This window comes from Malaclemys terrapin, chromosome 10 (assembly GCF_027887155.1).
Source record: "Malaclemys terrapin pileata isolate rMalTer1 chromosome 10, rMalTer1.hap1, whole genome shotgun sequence".
NCBI lineage: Eukaryota > Metazoa > Chordata > Testudines > Emydidae > Malaclemys > Malaclemys terrapin.
Genome location: NC_071514.1, coordinates 48,153,684 through 48,173,217, shown reverse-complemented (window position 1 = coordinate 48,173,217; position 19,534 = coordinate 48,153,684). Strand labels below are relative to the sequence as shown.

The 19,534-nt window shown below is 47.4% G+C and overlaps 2 protein-coding genes across 2 annotated transcripts in view; one reads left to right on the top strand and one right to left on the bottom strand.

Annotated features, from left to right (window-relative positions):
• The window catches only part of CCDC78 (coiled-coil domain containing 78), an 87,182-nt gene that overhangs the window by 22,849 nt on the left and 44,799 nt on the right, over positions 1 to 19,534 (top strand). The window contains exons 4-5 of the mRNA XM_054041918.1: positions 16,348 to 16,491; positions 16,967 to 17,110. The gene's annotated coding sequence lies outside the window, so the exon portion shown is untranslated. The remainder of the gene's footprint in view (positions 1 to 16,347; positions 16,492 to 16,966; positions 17,111 to 19,534) is intronic.
• LOC128844307 (adenine nucleotide translocase lysine N-methyltransferase-like) overlaps positions 9,676 to 19,534 on the bottom strand; it is a 59,039-nt gene continuing 49,180 nt past the window's right edge. Inside the window, exons 3-4 of the mRNA XM_054041922.1 lie at positions 11,831 to 11,887; positions 9,676 to 9,817 (exon numbers count right to left, since the gene is read on the bottom strand). Coding sequence (XP_053897897.1) covers positions 9,779 to 9,817; positions 11,831 to 11,887 — 96 coding nt within the window. The 3' untranslated portion in view covers positions 9,676 to 9,778. The remainder of the gene's footprint in view (positions 9,818 to 11,830; positions 11,888 to 19,534) is intronic.

Sequence of the window (19,534 nt, the reverse complement as noted above, 5' to 3'; positions counted from 1 at the left end):
GCCCCTTGGCCCGGCATGGAGGGACATCCGGGACCCCCGAGCCCCGGCAGGGCGCCGGCCCCGTCGTCGCCGGCGCCCCTAACTGCCCGGCGCCTGAAGCCGCCCCTCCTCCTTTCTGGCCCTACAACGCTCCCGCTCGGGCCTAAGGGGTATCTCCCCAAGTGCGCCCAGACAAGCGGGAGGGCCCCGCCTCTGCCGCCTGCGATCTGGTGGGGCCTATGGAGGAGGGTGAGGTAGGGATACCGCCGGGCATAGAAAAGGGCATGTCCCAGGGAGACTCCTCCCTCCTACATGCTGCCCCATCATTTCCTCCCCGAGTCCCTGAGCCTTCGCCCTTGCTCCCTGACCCGACCCCTGTTAGCCAGCCCCCGGATGATGCCATGGAGGGCTGGTCCTTAGTACAGGGGAAGCGGGGCAAAGGGAAGGCTCGAGCTCCGCTCTTCCCATCTGATGCGGTAGCCCCCTGAAAGACCAGGAAGGGGGGCACCGATGCCGAGCCTTCCGCTTTGCCCCCTGCCGATTCCAATTCAATGGTGCCGGCTGGGGATGCCGTGGCAGCACCGGAAGGTAATATCGCCCCTCCTCCAGAGTCCCTTCATATGGAAGCCCCTGCTGGGGCCCCTCTCGCCCCCTTACAATCTGAAGCCCCTGCGAGCACCAAGGCGAGTGTAACTTCGGGTGCTGGCGAGGAGAGCCCTGGGGTGGGGGAAGGTGATCTCCCCTCCATTTATGAGGAGATCGAGGCCCTGGGTCTGACCAGGGGGAGGACGACCCTCTGCCAGCGGGCCTCGATTTGAGCGACCTCACCTCGGCCCCCTTTCCCCGTGTTCTGTCCCCTTATCCACTGCCTCCGCTCCCGCCTCCGAGGAGCCCCTGGACTCTTCCACCAACCAGGCCGCAGATGGCACCCCGCTAGCGGCCGCCAAGCCTCTTGAGGCGATGGCCAGTGCCACGCAGCCGGGACCCGAGTCACCAGGGGACTCCCTCATGGCTGAGGGGCAGCCGACTTCCTTTCCAGGTGGGGGCCACATCGTTGATTCTCCACCTACGGATGCTGTGGCCTTACCATCTGCCTTGGAGCATGAGCCCGGCATCGCCGAGGGCCCCCCTCCCTCCCCGCAAATCCCTGAGTCCATTTGCGGGCTGTTACCCCCCCACACCCAGTGGCCTGGCTGCTGGGACCCCCGATCCCACTATCGCCCCTTCCCCTGTCCCTATTCCTGATTCCGGCCCTGCCCCTGACACCGACCCCGTCTCTGTCCCCTCCACTTCCTGTGATGCTTTTGCCGCCCCTGGGGCTGTCTCCTTCCATATCCCAGAGGATGACCCCCAAGGAGCGGCCTTTGTTTTTCCCTGTCCCGACCCACCAGGGGCTGCTATCTTCCCTCCGTCACCCCCCATTGAGTCAGGGTCTGAGGCAGGCCACGTGGTGCCAGCCCATCAGACACCACGTCGAGTATCTGCCCCCTGCTTGCCCATCTTGGTGGGCCACGGGCCTGTGACAGGGGCTCCACTGGGGGAAAGCCATAGATCAGTAACCCCACTCCCCCCGATACGCTGAGAGAGGAGCTACAGGAGTTCCTTGAGGACATCCGTGGCTCCCGCAACAAGGTACAGCTTGCACTCCAGCGATGGGGGGATTTTCATCAGATCCTCTGGGCCGCGAGGACCCTACTGGGGGAGGGTAAGAGGACTGGGAGGCAGGCCGCCGCAGCCTACCAACGGGTCCGCCTCTTCCGTGACTCCTTAATCGCCCATGGGGTTGGTCACGGATTGTTGCGTGGCCCGACGGAGGCCGTGAGCGTCTCTGCCGGAAAGGATCTCCCCCAGCCCTCCTTATGGCACCGATCATCTTTGCAACATTAAACACCCAGGGCTGTAGGATGGGTCTCCGCAGGAGCCAGGTACTCTCCTTCCTTCAAGAGGGGGGCTACTCTGTGATTTTCCTGCAGGAGACCCATAAGGATCCGGCCGCTGAAGCTAGCTGGCGGCTGGAGTGGGGAGACAGGGTCTACTTTAGCCACCTCACAGTTCGTACGGCTGGAGTGGCGACCCTGTTCTCCCACGACCTACGGCCCGAGATGCTGGGGGTCGCTGAGGCTGTGCCAGGCCGCCTGCTGCACCTCCGGGTCCGCATGGAGGGACTTGTGGTCAATCTCGTCAACGTTTACGCCCCGACATCGGGCCCGGAGAGGTTGCCTTTTAATCAGCAGGCGTCCGCCTTCCTCGGCACCTTGGATCCTCGTAAGTGCCTGGTCCTGGGTGGGGACTTTAACGCCACCCTTGAGGAACTGGACCGCTCGGGGACCAAGCAGCACCCGGGCGCCACGTACGTCCTCCGGGAGATCGTTGAACATCACTCCCTGGTGGACATCTGGCACGACCACCACCCGGATGACGTTTCGAGGTTCACTTTCGTCCGGGTGGAGGTCCATCGGTCGTGCCACTCCCGATTGGACCACATCTATATGTCACGCTTCCATCTTTCCCGGGCCCACTCCTCCAGCGTCTGGCCGGCCGCTTTTTCAGATCACCATCTGGCCACCATGACAGCCTCTCTCTGCGCGGAGAGGCTGGAGCCGGCCTATTGGCACTTTAATAATAGCTTGTTGGAGGATGTGGGCTTCGTGGCGTCCTTCCGGGAGTTCTGGCTGGCCTGGCGAGGGCAGCGGTGTGCCTTTCCCTCGGCGCCACCGTGGTGGGACCTGGGGAAGGTGCGCGCCCGGCTCTTCTGCTGTGACTACACCCCGGGGCGCCAGCCGACGGAGGGATGCAGCGATAGGGCCGTTGGAACGGGAGGTCTTAGAACTGGAGAGGTGTCTGGCCGCCAGCCCCGGTGATCCATCCCTCTGCGAAGCGTGCCGTGCCGGGAGAAGCGGGAGGAGCTCCGGACCCTTGAGGACCATTGGGCCCGAGGTGCCTTTGTTCGATCCCGCATCCACCTCCTTCGGGAGATGGATCGCGGCTCCCACTTCTTCTACGCCCTGGAGAAAAAGACGGGGGCCAAGAAGCACGTCACCTGCCTTCTAGCAGAGGACGGCACCCCCCTCATGGATCCGGTGGAGATGTGCAGGAGGGCCAGGGCCTTCTACGCAAGCCTTTTCTCCCCAGATCCGACCGATCCTAACGCTTGCAGAATGCTCTGGGATGAACTCCCGACGGTCAGCGCGGGCGACCGAGACCGGCTGGAGCTGCCTCTCACTCTGGCCGAGTTCTCGGAAGCCCTCCACCGCATGCCCACCAATAAATCTCCGGACATGGACGGGCTGACCGTGGAGTTCTACCGCGTGTTTTGGGACGTCCTCGGCCAGGGTGTCGGAGCGGCTCTGGAAATGGACAGGACTGCTCCGGTGGCTCCCTTCGAGGGAGAGCACTGGTGCTCAATCAACTAGTCCTGTCCATGCTCTGGTACCGGCTCAACATCCTTGCCAACCTCCGGACGTCGATTCTGGAGTTCTTTTGGTCAGAACTGCACTGGGTCTCTGCAGGGGTTCTCCATCTACCCCTGGAGGAGGGAGGGCAGGGCCTGAAGTGTCTGCAGGCTCAGGTCCACGTCTTCCACCTCCAGGCCCTGCAGAGGCTCCTTTATGGTGCAGGTAGTCCGGCGTGGAGCGTATTGGCGCACGCCTTCCTGCGCCGCTTCCGAGGGCTCCGATATGACCGGCAGCTCCTTTGTTTCCATCCGAGAGGTCTTCCGCGAGACCTCTCCGGGCTGCCGGTCTTCTACCAGGACCTCCTCTGGACCTGGAAACTGTTCTCAGTGACCAGGTCCATGGCAGCCACCGTGGGGGCAGATCTCCTCGTGGAGCCCCTGCTACACAACCCCCAGCTCCGTGTGCAGGTGGCGGAGTCCCCCATGGTGCGCCAGAGGTTGGTCCTGGCAGAAGTCACCAAAGTTGGAGACCTCCTGGACTATGACCGGGGAGATTGGCTGGATCTCCTGCCGCTTGCTCAGCGCATGGGGGTCTCCAGACCTCGTACTCCCCGGCGCCTACTTCAGGAGGTGAGGGCCGCTTTGCCGCCCGCTGCTCGGGACTATCTTGATCGGGTCCTGCGAGATGGCATGCCCCGCCCATCCTCCACTCCGAGCCCTCTAGACTTTTTCATCGGGCCCCTACCCCATGGACCCAACCGGCCCCTTCCCCGTCCATTCGCCATGAGTTGGCTGCACGATCTGCAGCCGGTTCTGTTCCAGACTGCGCCAAGGAAACATCTATACATACTCGTGCTCCATGTTCTTCATGTCCTCACCCTCGCGTCCTGCCCCAATACGAAGTGGCAGGACCTTCTGCCACCTCTGGAGGGTGAGGAGCCCCGGTGGGCCAGCCTTTATTCTGCTCTGATCCCGAAGCCCACTGGGGACATCAGTTGGCGGCTCCTTCGCGGAGCGGTGAGCATGGGCGTGTACTTGGCGTGGTTTTCAAAAGTTACTCAGTCCATGAGAATCCTCTCCATGGTGGTCTGTAGAATTCCTATGCGCTCCCCCACTGGCAGATGGTCCTCTTCTTCTCCTCCTCCTCGGGGCTCCAGCTGCTCCCCAGCAGCAAACACAGCAGCTTTAGGTGGCAGTCTGGTGGCCAGCAGGAAAGACCCTTCTCAGGTGGTGGTGGTGGTGGTGTCCACAGCAGCAGGAGCAATGGATGGGGTCCCTCCCTCCTCTCCTCAGGGGAGTGGGCCAGCAGGCCCTCCCCTCCCCTCAAGGGGCTGTAGCCGGAGCAACCAAGGGTCGGGGGGGGGGGTGTCTAGCAGATAGCCAGCCAGCAAGCAGGTAACGGAAAAGGGGGGGGTCTGGCCCAACCAGGGGAGTAGCTGGAGCAGCAGCAGCAGTTGTAGGGAGAGCCCAGGGCCTAGTAGCAGGAGGAGCAGCTCCCTACCTATCTCTCTCCAGGCCAGAGGGCTACAGGAGAGTGATTAAAGGGATAGTCCCAGATTAAGCAGGTCTCTTTTCCCTAGGTAAGGTAACAGGGGCAGTTCCAGAACAAGCAGGAACTTGCTGGAACCAATTAAGACAGGCAGGCTAATTCGGACACCTGGAGCCAATTAAGAAGAAACTGCTAGAATCAATTAGGACAGGCTGGCTAATCAGGGCACCTGAGTTTAAAAAGGACCTCACTTCAGTTTGAAGCATGCATGTGAGGAGTTAGGAGAAAGAGGCACTAGGAGCTGAGAGCGGGAAGATGTATTTCTGGAGGATTGAAGAGCGCAAGCATCATCAGACACCAAGAGAAAGGTCCTGTGGTAAGGATAAAGAAGGTGTTGGGAGAAGGCCATGAGGAAGTAGCCCAGGGAGTTGTAGCTGTCACACAGCTGTTCCAGGAGGCACCCTAGGCAGCTGCAGTCCACAGAGCCCTGGGCTGGAACCCAGAGTAGAGGGTGGGCCCGGGTTCCCCCCAAACCTCCCAACTCCTGAGCAGACACAGGAGGAATTGACCTGGACTGTGGGTTCTACCCGAGGGGAAATTCTCTGGGCTGTTCCCTGACCCACATGGTGAATCTCCGAAGCGAACAAACCTGCCAATAAGCACAGGACCCACCAAGATAGAGGAGGAACTTTGTCACACCACTTATACGAAACAGACATTCAATCTCCAGATACAGAGCCTGACCCATAAAGTAATGGTCTGGATTGTAGAACAGGGAGATGCTAGATCAAGCAAGGCAGTTTCTTGAAATCAACCTTCAAGAATGCAGAAGATATGGTAAAGAAATTAAGCAAACAAAGTATTTAGGATATGCTGTTGTAAAGAATTTCTTAGCTGGAAACTGATTCTAATATCTCTAGTAGGTGAACACCAGTATTTTAAAAAAATTACAGATTATCTTTGTCTTCACTGGAAAAAATTGGTGTGTTTATACATTGAAATAACTAACTCAAGTTAGTGATATTGATGTAAAAGTCTAGTAGAGACAAGGTACTGTAGTTTTTACCTTGATGTAGCTAGTCAAGGTCAACCCCAGATATAGGGCATTGAGGTAACAACTACCTGTGCCTTATCTTCACAAGGATTTTACACTGAGGAGCTATCTTTGAGTTAGATTTCTTGATTTAAAAACACATCCATTTTTTGCAGTGGTGACATAGCCACAATAACTAATACATATATTACACGGCTGTCTTGGGTGCAGACTGAGGGTCATCAAACACACTGATGATTTCTGACTTGTGCGACAAAGTCAGGCCGAATGGCTGCAAGAGGGTGGTCCTGTTGGGTTCTGAGAAGTGGGTAGGTGCCAGCCTGCCCAAGGCTAAAGGCCCCTCCCCCAGCCTAACAGGAGGACCCACTGAGCCTGGGACTCAATGTTGGACAACAGAAGAAAAAACAAGGACCGGTGTGAAGGTCAAAGGGTCAAAAGTACGGAACCTGAAGGGAACACCGAGCAGAGAACCCCAGACAGTGCCCACTGCTCCTTGAAGGTGTCAAAGAAGCCAGAGGAACTCTGCCCGGATGCGTGAACAGATGAAAGAACGAAAACAGGCCCCACAGTCGTAGCCCCTCCCCCCCAGCCAATCTCCACTCCCTGGTGTTATAGATGGCCACTTTAGCCATGGCTAGGAGGAGGTTGCAAGAGGGTGGTGAAACCAATTTTAGCTCTCATCTATATTTCTTTTTATGAATAAACCTTTAGATTTTAGATTCTAAAGGACTGGCAACAGCGTGATTTGTGGGTAATATCTGACTTGTATATTGACCTGGGTCTGGGGCTTGGCCCTTTGGGATCGGGAGAACCTCTTTTCTTTTACTGGGATATTGGTTTTTATAACCATTCGTCACCATAAGGAGTGGTGCTGATGGTGATACAAGGGAACTGGAGTATCTGAGGGAATTGCTTGTATGACTTCTGGTTAGTCAGTGGGCTAAAACCAAAGTCCTCTCTGTTTGGCTGGTGTGGCATGCCTTAATAGAAAAGGAACTCCAGCTTTGAGCTGTAACTGCCTGGCTCTAAGCAATTTGTCCTGAATTGATACTCTCAGTTGTGTCCCGCCAGAGGCCGCATCGTTACAGGAACACCTTGCTGATCCTCCATCTTTTGCAGAAGGCCAGCGTGCCATCACCCAAACAAAAAATTACAAGACACCAGGCCTAGATGGCATCCCAGCTGAGGTTTTTAAAGCTGGTGGAACAAAACTCCAGCACAAACTTTGCCAACTACTCGATAAAATCTGGACCTGCAAAGAAATTCCACCTGACTTTTTAAGAACACCAACATTGTTTCAATAGTCCAGAAAGGGGACAAATCTTTGTGCGGGCACTACAGAGGTATTACCCTCCTCTCCATTGCAGGGAAGATCCTTGCCCGGATCCTACAAAACCGCCTCCTCCCCCTTGCTGAGGAACTTCTTCCCGAATCACAGTGTGGCTTCAGGCCATCTTGATGCACAACCGACATGATTTTTGTGGCACGAAAGTTTCAGGAGAAGTGCAGAGAGCAACACCAGGAACTGTTCATGGCATTCATTGACCTAACCAAGGCCTTTGACTCTAGCAATCGTGATGCCCCATGGAAGGTGCTGTGTAGGTTTGGCTGTCCACAGAAATTCATTTCCATCATCAGACTACTCTATGGTGGGATGACTGCCACCATTCTGTGCAGTGGCTCAGAGACTGAACCATTCATCATTCGCACGGGTGTCAAGCAGACCTGTGTCATTGCTCCAACACTCTTCTCTATTTACCTTGCCGTGATCCTGATTCTCATCCATGACCACCTTCCTGATGGAATCGTGATTGAGTATTTTATGGATGGCCAATTCCTCAATATTCAACGTCTCCAAACAAAATCTAAGATCATGAGAATTTGCATCGCTGACCTTCAGTATGCAGATGACTGTGTCATCCTCTCTCACACAGAGGCCGACCTGCAAAGCACCCTAAATCTTTTTGCAGATGCCTATCACAGCCTGGGTCTCTCTCTCAACATCAGGAAAACCAAGGTACCAGCCCTTACCTGCAAAAACTACTCATCATACTCCACAAATCACCATCAGCAGAGAATCCCTGGAAAGTGTGCACCATATTCCATACCTTGGCAGCCACCTCTCCCAAAAAGCCAGCATTGACAAAGAAATTGAATACAGGATATGCTGTGCCAGCACATCCTTTGGAAGACTACTCAAATGAGTCTTCAATGATAGGGATCTGCAAACTGGCACCAAGATCTTGGTTTACAAGGCAGCTGCCATTTCCACCCTTTTCTGTGTGTGTAAGACCTGGGTAACCTACAGACCATATCTCAAGTGGCTGGAGTGGTTCCAGCAGCGCTGCCTCAAGAGGATTCTCAGGATCAGCTGAGAAGACCGATGCGCTAACATCAGCGTTCTCTCTGCAGCTAACATCAGCAGTGTAGAAGTGCAGGTCATGAAACACCAACTGAAACACTGACACTCGCCTCCCACAGCAAGTACTCTTCTCTCAGTTAAGTCAGGGAAGAAGGGCTCACAGAGGACAGAAGAAGCCCTTCAAAGAAATATCTTGATGCCAAAAATGGAGGCATCAATCCAACAAACCAGGAAGACTTGGCGCAGAACAGAACATACTGGTGCCACACCATACACCGAGCCACAGCCCACTTTGAGGAGAACAGACGTGCTCATGAGATGGAAGCGACAAAGGAGGAAAGAAAGGGTGCAACACTCTAGCCAACAACTGTCTCTTCCAACATTACACCCATCACATCTGTGGGAAAATCTGCAGGGCATGAATTGGGCTCTTCAGCCACCTAAAACCCACCAATGAACCCTCTTGGCAGACTACATCCTCGCACTGAGGGACAGCCGAAGAAGAAGAATTAAAAGCACAGTGCAGGAGGGAAAGCCCAGCAGGAAAATGTAGTTTTTAGCTCTTGATAGGAAGAAAACACATTAATTAGCCATATATAATATTTTGCACTTGAGAGTGGATGGAGATGTCACTAACAAGTAAATATTAAAATGCTATGACTACAAAAGGACAAATTCTGCCCTGATTTACTTCCTAAGGAGTAAATTAGGATTGGCCTCATTTCTAAATCAGAAGAAAATATTAGGTAAAAATATCTTTTTAATCTGTTTGTATAGCACCTAGCACAATGGGGTCCTGGTCCATGCATGGAATTCCTGGGCACTGTGGTAATACAAATAATAAATAATAGTAATAATAAAAATCAGGGTGGATTTGATTTAAATCAAATTGATTTAAATCGCTAGGTAGGAAGACTCGATTTAATCATGGATTTCTACATAAAAGTGCATTCTTGTTGGTGGTTATAACCTTAATACATATTCTTCACAACTCAGAGATAGATGTAGGTTTCATTTTTAGAAGGTACACACTGTACATTTTTAAAGTGATTTATTTTGAAAACTTTTCAGATTAGTTTTACAGCTATATCAGAAAATGAATGATTGTTTGGTTATTTCATTTACTAAAGGTAATTGAAGCAGATATTTATGAAGTCATTGGGAGGTGAACTATTTTCAATTCAACAGGTTAATCATTAATATTTGGAGGATTTTCTTGCAATGCTGTACTAGGAGGAGAACATCACCAGACAGACATTTAAATTGTTTAACTAAAACAACAACATTATGTATCTGGATTTTTTCTTCAACAGCAAACATAATATTTTAGCAAAATAAGCATATGAATTTTTGAATTTAAACATTCAAGTTTTTTAAAATCAGGTTTGTTTTTGTTAAAATAGTTTTTAACAAAAATAGTTAAATTAAATTTAAAAAATTTACATCGACTATATCAGTCAGGTCAACATGAGAAACTTAATATTGGCTTCTGCAGCTAACTCAGTCATCTTCACCTTCATTTTCCTGTTTGTTCATAATCTGGAAAAGAAAAACAAGCTTTCCTGCTTTTTCAGGTCCCAAACGATTTCTCAATTTAGAATGAATTAGTCCAAAGGAAAAAAATATTCTTTCTACACCGGCAGAAGAAGCTACTGCTGTTAAAAGTGAGATTATCACTTCAACAGTCTCTGAATCCAAGTGCTTAAGTGACTTCCACCAGTTCACTGATGTGACTTTCTTTAAAACATCATCAGCAAACATATATTTCTTGAATGGTTCACCCTTAGCTCTGAAGTTTATTATAGTTGGCATTATGGAGAGATGATTGCTGGATGTCCATGTCATAGCCTACTCCTCTTCAGCAGTTAAGGTTTGACCCTGGTATTGAGTATTGAGACTATTTGCAAGAAAATGAGCTGGAGATTGTGCTTGTCCCTTTTTTTTTTTTTTTAATGCTTGTAATTTAACTGTCATTGCATATTTCTCTTGTTAAGATCTCACTCAGTTCCTTCCAAATTTCAACAGCGTCAGCAATAAAACAGCTATTTCCGTGCATTTTGTTCAAGGCTACAGAAATAGGCTTTGGAGTACTCGGCATGTGTTCAACATTTCTCTTAAGCCAAATGTTGAGAACTTTGGCTGTGACAGTGCCATCTATTTTCTTTTTCACAATTTTGTTCACAAACTGTCATCAGATTAGGCCAGTTCTTGATATAGTGCTCAAAACAGTCCACTACTGAGTTCCATAGCACGTCTTGTGACAGAGTTAGCTTGGTTCCTCCCACTTTTTTCAGAGCAGCTGCTGCAAAGTGGTTGTTACAGAAGTATTTTGCAATTTCAACAACATTAGCCTTTATTTCTGGAACACTGAAGTCTTTGGCTAGGAGGTGCATCAAATAACCACTGCAACCGTATGTTATTAGCTTGGCCCTCGCTTCTAAATAATTTCTTCTCATCTTGGATACATTTGCAGCATTGTCTGTGACCAAGCTGCGTACTAGACATTTGAAAAAAAAATTTCAGTTTGTTATAGCTTTTACTGCTACTTCTTGTATCAATTGTTTCTGTAAGGAAGGGAGGGATAGCTTGGTGGTTTGAGCATTGGCCTGCTAAACCCTGGGTTGTGAGTTCAATCCTTGAGGGGGCCACTTAGGGATCTAGGGCAAAATCAGTATTTGGTCCTGCTAGTGAAGGCAGGGGGCTGGACTTGATGACCTTTCAGGGTCCCTTCCAGTTCTAGGAGATGGGATATCTCCATTTATTATTTATTTCTGTTGTCACACAAGCACATACAACAGGATCATTGTGGACATTGCTCCACCCATCAAGACTCAGATTAACAATTTTACCCTCTAGACCTTTTGCACACTGCTCAATTTCTCTTTCATACACTTTATCCAGCAATTTGCCTGTGACATCTGCTCTGTTGGGTGGACTGTATCCTGGTCTTAATGACTGAACCATGTTAATGAAGTGTGGGTTCTCAATCATACAGAAAGGAGAGCTTGTTGCATAAACAAACTAGGCAATTTTTTCATCAATTACCTCTTTTTGTAATCTGCTGGTTCTTATCACAAACTTATCTATGGTTGTTTCTGGATTTTGGAGATTTTGTTTGTTTGTTTGCTACAGGTGATATACTGTGGCTATGTGATATACATGATGTGACTGAAACACCAGTTTCAGAGTTCTCTGCCAATGATATACAAAAATGATGATCTTGAAGCTAAATAGTCTTCAGAATCCTGTATGTTGAGGATGGATTCTTCTAAACAAAATAAGTCAGTGTAGTTATTTAATTATTATTCCCATACTGCTCATTTAATATTACTCATTGCATTCACTGACACTCAGTACTACTTTAAAGATGAAATTGTAAAAGGAAGATCTGCCAATTTCAGCTATTTATTTTTTTTATCACAACTGCATCTAAAATGATAGTACCATAGAGTAACAACTATATTTTTTTTGCTTAAACATGAGAATTCAAGAATAGTCTAGAAGGAAGACAGGCAGTCCTTAAAGAAATATAAAATAAAAAAGTTTACCAACCTGAAGATCCTGCATGTTCAGACATGTTCCTTTCATCATCTTCAATGCAGCTTCCTCCTGGGAAGAAATACTTCTCATGATTATGTCATTCGGGAAACCAGGCCTTGCATTTCTTTGTTGCACTGTTTGTATTTTGCACGCATGCATGTCTTACCCACAGGTAGAGGAACTTCATTAAAATATTCCCAAACTGGGTCTCTTTTATGGCCTGCTGGATATGATAGATCTCAAATCAATGAAGGCTACACTCAGACCTCAAGCGTTCTGGAATATGCTGCTCAGTTTCACTTTTGTTTCTACTGCCTCTCCCTCCCTTCTCACATTTATCTCCAGACTTCTTGTCCAGATCTATTCTGCCCCCAACAATCTTCTATTTATTGAACTTTTTGAAACTTTGCACTTTTAGAGAGGGGTAAGGGATTGACTCTGTGTACACAAATTTGCAGAGGGACAATAGGGTTGAGGCCTGTTATTTCTCACCTCTCTATATTTATTTATTTGCTGTTAACAAGCATGTTATTTCTGGAGACACAAATCCACAGTTTGAGAACTGCAAAACTAAGCATCTCTGATGGTATCTTCTAGACTGAACACTGAATCCCATTGGGTAGATAGAAAGATTAACCTAAATAATCTATACAGAAGCCCCTGGAACCCCATAAGGGTCCCTAATCCATGAACTATTGGAACTCATTTACAAAACTTTTCTTAAACATTACAAGAATATATTGTCTAATACTATAGAATTAGAATTTATAATCCCTATTTCATGATGAGATATTTTGAGCTATCTTAATTAAAACTATCTTTAGATAGGGTTTTTTTTTCCTCAAAAAGCATTTTATCAAAAAAATCCAATTTAAATAAAAAAGTTCGCCCTGATAAAAATAATCTTTTCACGTGTTATCTAACTATCACAATACACCAGTTCACGAACCTAAGAAGGAGAAATTACTGAGCACAGCTGACAGAGAACCATTTGTAGGGTCCCTGGATGCTCAGTTAAAAGGTTTTAAAACACCTATAATTATTAAACCTCATAATACATAATGTCTGTGTTTTCAGTGTTATGCCATTTTGAAGTGTCAGAAACATAAAGCAAAACAGAGATCTAGTTGAACCAGAAGCATCCAACTCAGCACAAGTGTTAAAGCATTTATGAAGTAGTTTAGTGAAATTGTCTGAACTGGTGGCTATACTGTATAGGCTTGAGAATCTTGTTTCTCAGAGTATGTGTACAGTGCAAAAAAACAACAATCAAAAAACCACTGCAGCAAGTCTGAGAGCCTAGGCCAACTGATTTGTGTTTGCAAGGCTTGCGCTAGGGGCTAAAAACATCACTGTAGACATTCCCAATCGGTCTGGAGTCTGAGCTCTGAGACACACCCTTCTCACCATGTTTCAGAGCTCAGGCTCCCACTCAAGCTCAAACTGCAATTTTTAACCCTGTTAGCATGAGTCCAAACCAGTCCACACAGGCTCTGAGACTTGCTGCCATGGTGTTTTTTTTTTTTTTTTTTTTTTTTTTTTGCAGTGTAGATGTACTGTGAGAGGCCAAGGGTGCTAGTGTTTTTATATGGATTGTGCAGCGATTGTAGGATGGAAGCGGAGTGTTAATCACTTGATGTATGAATCAAGGCTTCATATGTTTCAGAGTAGCAGCCGTGTTAGTCTGTATCTGCAAAAAGAACAGGAGTACTTGTGGCACCTTAGAGACTAACAAATTTATTTGAGCATAAGTTTTCTTGGGCTACATCCCACTTGTAGCCCACGAAAGCTTATGCTCAAATAAATTTGTTAGTCTCTAAGGTGCCACAAGTACTCCTGTTTTTTAAGGCTTCATATGCATCCCAGAACTGGTATCTGAGTAAGTGACTGTGGACTTGTCCACACTTAAAGTGCTACAGTGGCACAGCTGTGCTGTTGCAGCTGTCTCTATAGCACGTCAGTGTAGACACTACCTATGTGCCAACAGGAGGGATTCTCCCATCAGCATAGTAGGTAGTCCACCTCCCCAAGAGGCAGTAACTAGATCGATGGAAGATGCTTCCATCAGTGTAGTGCTGGTCACACAGGGACTTAGGTTGGCTTAATTACATTGTTCTGGGCGGTGGATTTTTCACACCCCTGAACACAGTAATTATGCCAACTTAATTTTCTAGTGTAGACCAGGCCTCTGATTATGCTCAGAGGCTATATTCTGGAATCAGAGAACTAGCCTTGGATTCTAATGCCATGTCTATACTACAGGCCCAACTGTGCTTGGCAGATGGGGGTGTGGGTCTCATTATTAGTTCGCTGAAACACCCACTATCAGCTTCTGTATATCCCAGCACTGGTATGTGGATGTGGCTGTAGGTGTGAAGAGACTGAGAATTCTTGTCACTGTTTTAATCCTCTTATGAAATCACTTCAGTGGTGTCGGTTGCTTTTGCAGAAGAATAAGCCATAATTGCATATTTCATTAGGTTCTCCTTCCCATAAGCCCCAGAATGGCTCTGCCTCTTGGTCCCTTTCTATGTTCATGTAGCAACCTGGACCAGATGCCACTAATGTAGAGCTGGTATACTCTGCTCAAGATGGAGCCTACATCCCTCCCCATCCCCCTCTTTTCTTCACTCCCTGTCTTTTTGAGTCTAGGTTTGGACAGACACTGAGAAGTTACTCAGACTTGTGGCTCTCTCAGAGCATTGCATTTTATCCACACATAAGAGACAGGTTCTTATCTAAACTCATGTGACCAATAGGAATAATAGAGATGATGAAAAGGATAACAAAACATGGGGATTAAGAACTTGCATTTCTTTAAGTCTTGACAATCACTCATCAAGTTCTCCCAGCTTTAACCCTCATGGCCTGCACACCACCGTTATGGTCTCACATCTCAACTACCATTTTGACTAAAGTATTATCTATGCTTGGGAATAATTCCAACTCAGCCACTGGCCAGTAATCGTGTGGCTGTACCATGTAGACAAGAGCAAACCAGAGTTGGCACTGATTGAACTAATTAGGATTTATCTCACTTATATCCAGGGGTACACATTGACTAGTTCATTGCTGGAAACTCCTTTATGTCTTGGTCTACATTTAGGAGGCAGCACTGGTGCATCGTCATTGATGGCTGAGCTGGGGCCATTTCTGAGTGTGAATGAGGGCTGAGAAGGACTGGGCAGGACTCCCTTTGAAGATCACCACCAGTCAAATGGGTGTTGGGCAGTGGAGGGCCTTCACGTCTCCCGGGACATCATTTAATTTGGGCAAGCAAAAGGCTTTTGGAAGAGCTAACTTCAAAATGTGTCTTGCTTCAGAATTTGGCCATCTTTCCACTCCTTGGCTCAGCTGGACGAAGATTGGTTTGGGAGGGTCCCTCCTAGCTATCAGCTGCAGCTTGAATAAGGTTCAAGGACCAAGGTTTTTAAGGCCCGGTTTGACAAAGCCCTGGCTGGGATGATTTAGTTGGAGTTGGTCCTGCTTTGAGCAGGGGGCTGGACTAGATGACCTCCTGAGGTCTCTTCCAACCCTAATCTTCTATGATTCTATGACATCCTGTTGATAAGAGGATGGGACAGAGGTTGTGAATATTGTAGAGCTCAAGAAAGAAATGCAAGAAAGTAGATTGTCCAACAGTATCTATTACCTATCCTGGAGCATGGGGCTTGATTAAATAAGAGCATGGGGGTGTTTGTATATGGGTTTTGGTTTAGGCCCATCTCTAAATCTAATGATACTTCAGAGGCTTAAAGTATTATATTGTTTTACTGGAAACATATCCTAATGTTCTTCTCCATCACTGTGGTAAGGATGCAGGGGGGCAGCCAACAAAGGTTAAGGGGTGACTTGATCACACTCTGTAAATACCTACATAAGGAACAAATATTTTGATAATGGGTTCTTTAATCTAGCAGACAAAAAAGTATAACATGATCCAATGACTGGAAGGTGAAGCTAGACAAATTCAAACAGGAAATAAAGTATACATTTTTAGCAGTGAGGGTAATTAACCATTGAAACAATTTACCAATAGTCATGGATTCTCTATCATTGATAATTTTTAAATCAAGATTGGAGGTTTTTCTAAAAGATCTGCTTTAGGAGTTATTTTGGGGAAGTTCTATGGCTTGTGTTATACAGGAGATCAGCGTAGATGATCACAGTAGTCCCTTCTGGCCTTGGAACCTATGACTCAATAGACTCAAGGCTTGCTGGGATGGGAAATGAAGAATTCAACTTCCTCTCCTAAATGTAAAATCACTTCCCTCCCTGCCCAATAGTGGGAGAGAAATTTAATATCCCAGAAAGCAAGGGATACTGTTCCAGTCATATCGGCCTGTCCTGGAGTGAGGACAGTCATGGGGGATGCCTTGTGGTATTAGAACCATATGATTCTGGGATTCCTGCCACATAATTTGGGTCAGATGTGGATCAGAGGACATGGGGGCCATGATTCTAGCCCATGTAGTTATCAACACTCAAATACTAGCTGTGTCAGCCAGTCATGCTCTCTTGGTTGTCAGGGGCTGTCCCATATGATGGTGTCCTCAGCAGCAGAAGCCACCACAGTATTCTGCCAGGGCTGGGCATGCAGAACTGGGGTTGTGAGCAACTATAGGCTGACTTCGAACCATTCCAGCATCATCACTCACTTTAACCTGCAGATGGTGAGTGTGGACCTAGGGTTTCAGAGTTTGGGTTTTCACATCTGTGTCTTAATGCATTTTCTCATGTTTATTTCTTTGTCCCTTATAAATTATGTTCAAATGTAGCCAACTTACCATTGCTAAGTGTTAACTAAGGAAGTGCTAGGACTTGACCTAGGAATTGTACTGGATCAGACCAATGGTTCATCTAATCCAGTATCCTGTGCCTGACAATGGCCAGTACCAGATGCTTCAGAAGAAGGTGCAAGAAACACATTTGAAAGCTTTGCTCTTTTCCATTCTTTCTGACTCTTAAGCCTCCGTTTAGATTGTAAGCCAATCCTTTGTCTACCTAGCTTCTGGTAGCAGAGTCTGCAGAGTCAGACAAGGATCCTGCTCTGCATGACTCTGGAGACTCTCAGATCCTGGTTCCTCTAACTAACTGCCTCAGTTCTTTGAGTTCTGACTGATTTTTTTTTTCCTGTCTCTCTCGCAGCATCTCCATAAATAGCCTAGTCCAGTCAGGTGCTGGCTGAAAATTGCAGATCTTCCTGGAACAGAGAACCTCACTGAGAACCTGTGGGGTGGGAGTTTAAGAGAGAAGCTTCTGCTGAAGAAGTCCTTGGTGGCTTTCTACCAGGTAGTCAATCAGCTGGCAGGTCCTCAAGGAATCAATTCTGAAGCACTTAGAGGAAAGTGATCAGGAACAGTCAGCATGGATTCACCAAGGGCAAGTCATGCCTGACTAACCTAATTGCCTTCTATGAGGAGATAACTGGGTCTGTGGATGAGGGGAAAGCAGTGGATGTGTTATTCCTTGACTTTAGCAAAGCTTTTGATACGGTCTCCCACAGTATTCTTGCCAGCAAGTTAAAGAAGTATGGGCTGGATGAATGGATTAGAAGGTGGATAGAAAGCTGGCTAGATTGTCAGGCTCAACGGGTAGTGATCAATGGCTCTATGTCTAGTTGGCAGCCGGTTTCAAGTGGAGTGCCCCAAGGGTCGGTCCTGGGGCCGGTTTTGTTCAATATCTTCATTAATGATCTGGAGGATGGCGTGGATTGCACCCTCAGCAAGATGACACTAAACTGGGAGGAGTGGTAGATACGCTGGAGGGTAGGGACAGGATACAGAGGGACGTAGACAAATTAGAGGACTGGTCCAAAAGAAACCTGATGAGGTTCAACAAGGACAAGTGCAGAGTCCTGCACTTAGGACGGAAGAATCCCATTCACTGTTACAGACTAGGGACCAAATGGCTAGGATCGTTCCCTTCTATTCAACATTGGTGAGGCCTGATCTGGAGTACTGTGTCCAGTTTTGGGCCCCACACTACAAGAAGGATGTGGAAAAATTGGAAAGAGTCCAGCGGAGGGAAACAAAAATGATTAGGGGGCTGGAGCACATGACTTATGAGGAGAGGCTGAGGGAACTGGGATTGTTTAGTCTGCAGAAGAGAAGAATGAGGGGGGATTTGATAGCTGCTTTCAACTACCTGAAAGGGGGTTCCAAAGAGGATGGATCTAGATTGTTCTCAGTGGTAGCAGATGACAGAACAAGGAGTAATGGTCTCAAGTTGCAGTGGGGGAAGTTTAGGTTGGATATTAGGAAAAACTTTTTCACTAGGACGGTGGTGAAGCACTGGAATGGGTTATCTAGGGAGGTGGTGGAATCTCCTTCCTTAGAGGTTTTTATGGTCAGGCTTGACAAAGCCCTGGCTGGGATGATTTAGTTGGGAATTGGTCCTGCTTTGAGCAGGGGGTTGGACTAGATGATGAGGTCCCTTCCAACCCTGATATTCTATGATTCTACCCATATCCAAATTGAATGATCAACTACAGTGAATGTTGTCTTAGTGGCCATTTTTCTGCATTCAGGGCCAGTGTGTGATCTCTGTCTCACTTGTGTAAACCCCAAGTAACTCCATCCTAGTCAATGGATTTACACTGTTGTGACTGAGCTCAGAATCTGGCTCACAGTGTATAAGCTGCACTGTGCAGGCCTTTCCTATTATATGGTCTGCATTGATGGAATGCCCTGTATTCATTAAAGGGCTGCACAAGCAGGATGAGAGATGGCATACAAGCAGTTTAAGTAAAAATTCTGGACTGCCTGATGGTCTAGTGAGTAAAATGTTGTACTGTCTTGTAAAAGGCCTGAATTGGGGAGCAATATATTGTCTGTTCCTTGAGCAGGCTGAAACTAGGGGTGTTGTGAAAATAATGCTTAAGAGAGGGCGTAGGTGAGATGGGCAACCTCACTCAGGCCAGCTCAGACGCATGCTGCTGGAACATAGCCAGGAAGACTTGGGACAACACATGCAGGAAGCATCTGATTGAAATGGGGTAAGAGAGATTAAATAGTCCAAAGCGTAAGACTGGTGTCCCATTCAGCCAAACTGGCTGTTTCCATAGACTGGGGTTCTCAAAGTAACCCCAGGGAGTTAAGCACTAGAGCAAGGTGGGAAATGGTTTTCCCATCTCAGGAAAATTTTTGAGATTTGGAAAAACTTTCTCATCTCAAATCGGGGTGAAAACTTAATCTCAAACATTTTTGCAAACTGAAAATCCAAAAAGTGTTTTGGTTCGGGTCTGTCAAAATGTTTCCATTCAATTTTGACCTTTTGACATTTAAATTTTTTTTACTAGAATTAATTTCAAAACACAAATCTATTTCAAACCAAGAAACCTGAATTTTTCATTTTGAATATGTCAAAACAGGACGTTTTGACAATTTGGAAATTTTTCCAATTTTTTCCCAAATAGGAAATTTTGTTGAAATGGACACTTCCCATAAATGGTTTCAATTTTGACAAATTGGTATTTTTTGACAAAAATATGCTGAGTCAAAACATTCCCAACCAGCTGTTAGGCACTCAACTCCCATTAAAGTTCAGTAGGATTTGAGATTCAGATATCTAATTCCCTGAGGTTCCTTTGAAAATCCTAACCTTTATCACTAGCCCTGGTGTCTGAGGTCCTGCCTGACACACCCCCATGCTGAGAGTAGCAAAGTGAAGGATTCCCTATGCTCTGATGCCTGGTGATATACGCTACTAGAAAGA